Source organism: Arachis ipaensis, chromosome B09 (assembly GCF_000816755.2).
Source record: "Arachis ipaensis cultivar K30076 chromosome B09, Araip1.1, whole genome shotgun sequence".
Classification (NCBI taxonomy): domain Eukaryota; kingdom Viridiplantae; phylum Streptophyta; class Magnoliopsida; order Fabales; family Fabaceae; genus Arachis; species Arachis ipaensis.
The window spans coordinates 18,702,237-18,707,051 of record NC_029793.2 but is presented as its reverse complement, the minus strand read 5'-3'; the positions used below and the strand labels follow the sequence as shown (position 1 = coordinate 18,707,051).

General features: G+C 35.0%; 1 protein-coding gene across 1 annotated transcript; it reads left to right on the top strand.

Moving 5' to 3' along the window:
• LOC107618342 (transmembrane protein 87A) lies at positions 219 to 4,122 on the top strand. The gene is made up of 5 exons (XM_016320374.2): positions 219 to 573; positions 1,581 to 2,499; positions 3,157 to 3,252; positions 3,497 to 3,633; positions 3,710 to 4,122. Exons 1-5 carry the CDS (start codon positions 374 to 376, stop codon positions 3,879 to 3,881), a joined length of 1,524 nt encoding a protein of 507 aa, XP_016175860.1. The 5' UTR covers positions 219 to 373; the 3' UTR covers positions 3,882 to 4,122.

The window sequence follows — 4,815 nt, the reverse complement described above, 5'->3', positions numbered from 1 at the left end:
AGTAATATTCTTAATCAAGCTAAATTTTTTTGTAAAACATTTTAGTTTTAAACAAATCTAATTATTAGGCCTATTAAAAAAAATTATTTCCCGGACAAATTAATTTTTACAAAATAAAATGTTAGAGATTAATTCAATAATTATAATTTGTTAAATTTGTCTGATTAAAAATTTTGGGAAACTAATTTAAGATATTTCTAGTCAAAATATTAGTTTAATTAAAGATGGATTAGCTCTCACTCGAATTCTCAACAAATTCATAGACTTTTCTTCTCTCTCTTCTCTTCGATGTTCTGTCCAAAAACAAATTAATTAAAGACACACTCTTCACTCTTCATCGGAACAGATCCGGAGCGCTCTCTCGATCGGTTCAATGCATCGGGTCTCAGCTCTCGCGCTTCTTCTTCTGCTGCTTTCTGTGGCCACCGACGCATCGGTTCACACTTACAGCGGTGACAAGTTCGCCGACAAAGGCAACGCCTTTGTTGTACACGGAGGCAGTGAAGGAATTTACTCTTCTGCCCCTAACCACAATGACACTTCTTCCGCTGCAAATGGCGACTCTTACATTAGGTCATTTCATTTCCTTCCTTCCTTCCTTCACCTTTTACCTTCAAATCATATGATATTTAAGATTTTGCATGATCTCTTACTTTTCAGCTGCTTCTTTATGCTTCACTTTCTATTTTAGGAATTCGCTCTTGATTGCATAAATAATAAGTAACTTTCAAGTTTGGGAGCTGTGTGTTGTAATCTTGTGTGAATTGGCGAGCGGCATTAAGCAGAGACATTAATCCAAGTTTATATTTGTGTGTTCACTGTTGACAAAATCAAAATTTTTTCCCCTCTAAAAATGAAATAGAAAAGGAATACCTTTAGCATAATAAGTCCACAATCGACTTAATATGTTAATGTGCTGGGTTAGTTGGGATTTTGGTACTAGGACCTGGATGCGGGTGGTTCCATGCTATGCTGCACCAAGATGCGTACAAGTTCCCGAAACGGTGCGACTACGACTAGACTACAATTTTTTAAAAGGTGACTACTCACTTTCAGGTGAAGGTGACAATTGAGAATGGTTAGATGATTTGACATGGTTGACTAAACAGCTTGACATCTTCATGCAAGTATACATATATAAGCTAAGTAGAGTTTGAAGGAGAAGAATAAAAGAAAAGTAGTTTCAGATGATTTATGATCAAAGGAGTAGTGTAAAAATTTGAAATATAACATGTTTGGTATTATTAGTGGACATGCTAGCCTAACCAATCATTAATCAAAAGAAAGAAAGGAAACTGGAAGTTTCTGAATTTTTGGTACCAGTATAGTTTCCCGTACGTCCCTGAAATGGGGATGGAAGGGAAATAGGCATTTCTGTGCATCATAGGTTCCATAGGGATCAATATATAAACGCTTAAATTTTCTTGTAACTGACACTCCCAAAACATGATATATCGCTCACATCCAGCACTAGGATTTTTCATGTTATTTTTTTTATGGGATTTGTGCTATTCTGCTAATTATACTGATGCTTGATTTGATATTAGTTTGTTGATTGGCTGTTATAATTTGAAAAACAGGTTTGAAAGGATAACATTCCGCAGAAACAAAGACTTCACTAACTTTAGCTCATTGCCGATTCAAGCTGTTGTTTTTGAGGTTGAAGATAGGGAAACAATTGGCGGCTCAGCATATGGGGGTCAAAGGGCTGTCTGTTGCACCAGTGATCTAGCAAAACTTGGTGTATGTACTGAAGGACAGGTTATTCACCGTCCTTCTGCTGAGAATTCAGATTGGCCTAAAGTCTTTGGTGTCTCTTTTGAAATGGATGAAGATGTTGCGGCGCTGCCATTAAAATCTATAGAAATCACAAAAACTGGGATGTATAACTTATATTTCATCCATTGTGATCCAAGGCTCAAAGAAATTGTTGTGGAAGGGAAAACTGTATGGAAAAATCCATCCGGTTATTTGCCTGGAAGAATGGCACCGATGAAGATTTTCTACCAGTTCATGTCTTTTGCATTTGTTTTCCTTGGGATCTTTTGGTTCTCTCAGTATGCTAGGTCTTGGAAGGATGTATTCCCGCTACAGAATTGTATTACTGTCGTTATAACGTTGGGGATGTTTGAGATGGCTCTGTGGTACTTCGACTATGCGGAATTCAATGAGACTGGAGTCAGACCAATGGGGACAACCATCTGGGCAGTCACCTTTGGGACTGTTAAACGCACAGTGGCACGAATGGTAATTTTGATGGTTTCGATGGGCTATGGTGTTGTGAGACCAACCCTTGGTGGGCTCACATCAAAGGTGGTTATGCTTGGTGGAACCTTCTTTCTCGCATCTGAAGTTCTCGAATTGGTAGAGAATGTTGGAGCAGTAAGTGATCTTTCTGGAAAGGCAAGACTGTTTTTGGTTCTTCCTTCTGCAGTATTGGATGTGTTCTTCATTCTTTGGATTTTCACTTCACTCTCTGCAACTTTAAACAAGCTTCAGGTATATATCTGCAACTGCAATGGCATATTTCCTCACTGGTCATTTCATTAAACCTCGTGATCCTTTTTTTCTGTGTTCTGTCTCATACACTGTTTTCCTGTAAATGGGATGTGACTGCACAAAGCTGAAAAGTTATCTATTGCCATGTTGTAGTTGTTATTCATATTCTGTTGGTTTTTGTTAAATCACTTTTGGAAGCAACAGACAAGAGGGGTATCGTTATCTCTTTACTTGGTGTGATAGAAATATGTAGAACATGACAATATTTGGATTCAGTTTTGTACTACACAATGCTCTCATGGTAGGCCAATAGTTTGTGTTATTTTATTTTATTTATTCTTTTCTTGTTTGTTGATTCCCAGTTTATAATAACATTTCTTCAGTAAAGTATTAACTATGTAGGAGATGGTCAATTTATGTTAATCCTTTTGATGGTAAAAGTAAGCAAAGCGAATTTTCTTTACTGGCTTTGGATATTTTGCCCGGATTTTGTTACTCTATGAATCCAATTCTGCTTTCTAGCTTTTTTAAGTAGGATGATTATCTCGATTTTCTTGTGTGAACCTGCACAACGTGATGTGATGAATAACAATAAATTGTCATACTTTTCGTGTAATTATCTAGAATTGACTCGTCTCTAATTATGCAATTTGATAGGCCAGGAGGATGTTGGTAAAACTGGACATTTACAGGAAGTTCACTAATGCCCTGGCAGTCGCTGTGATTGTATCTGTGGGATGGATATGCTACGAGGTAATCCACAGACATAAAGAAACTTGAGTTCAATTGCTTTTACTGTTACCTAGGTTTACATGCCTGGTTATGAAATCAGTGGATTCAGAGGTTGTAGAAAAATTGAAATCAGGTGTAACTTTGGCCTGGAACAGGAAAATGCTGAACCTATATGCTAGCTTCTTTCTTTTTTTTTTCTTTTTCTTTAATGCATTGATCAGATTCGGTTATTTCTAGTTACTAATCTTTCAACATTTTCTTTCAGCTCTATTTCAAATCAAAGGATATATACAATGAGAACTGGCAAAATGCGTGGGTTATCCCAGCCTTTTGGCAAGTTCTATCATTTTCTCTCCTGTGTGTTATCTGTGTTCTTTGGGCACCATCCCAAAATTCAACACGGTAAAAAAATCATTTCTTTTCCTTAAGGTTTTTGGCGCATACATCATTTGTTTCTAACTGTTGCTGTTATTGACAGTTATGCTTACCGTGACGATGGGAGTGAAGAGTTTGACAGGGACGAGACTACTTTGACGCTCATAAAACCGTCGCCAATTTCAAAAGAAGTTCGAAGCTTGCCAGATGATAGATCAGTGCAAGGGAACAATGGAATTTCAAATGGTGATTTAGAAGAAGACAAGACGGAATAATAACTGAATAAGATAGAATTACAGTTGTGCTTCTGTTCGTGAAATTAGCTATATAAGTCTTAGATTCGTTGTAGTGAATCTTAGTTCCAGATTTGTTGCATTTTCAGCTGGCACGTACTTGCGAGATTAATTAGATTGCACCCGAGATCTTCGAGTTCCTGTGACGCTTTTTCCTTTGTACTATAATAATATAATGATACGGTTCACTTTTTTCTAATAATGAGGAACTTTATTAAAATTATGTTGTAATCTGTTATCCATGTGCCTCCATGTGCATTATTAAAAACATGCCATGTGGGGAAGACTTTCACTAATATTTACGTATTGAATCTTCAGGTTGTGACTACTTGTAGTTATGACCCATGCAAAATATGCTTTGTGCAGGGTACGAAAAATTACACAATTTTTTTTTTTTATACCAAGATAGGAGACTCGAACCCGCAACCTTTTAATTGAGTATGGGGAGACTATGTCATTTGAGCTATTACTCATTGGTAATGAGTAAAAATTACACAATTTATCATTTAAAAATAGATAAAGTATATTTTTTGTTTTTAAAATTTGTCAAAAGTTTTAAAAATATTTTTAAGTTTTATTTTGTTTTAATTTTGTTTCGAAAGTTTTCGATTTATATAGAATATGCTTCTGTTAAATTTTTAGAAAGTCTAGGACAAATTTAGTAATAATGTATGAGAATTATATCTGGTTTGTTTGCATTGAAGGTTGTTCTTGTGAAATTGTTGCTGAATTAGTCTTAAAAATTTTTTAAAAATTAGTTGTCATGTATATTTGATGCAATTCGAATGCTTTTAAAACAAAATTAAAACAAAATAAAATTTAGAAGTATTTTTGAAATTTTTAACAAATTTAAAAAATATATATACTTTATTTTTTAAAAATTATTTTCATGAATAAAATATTTATAATTAAGTTC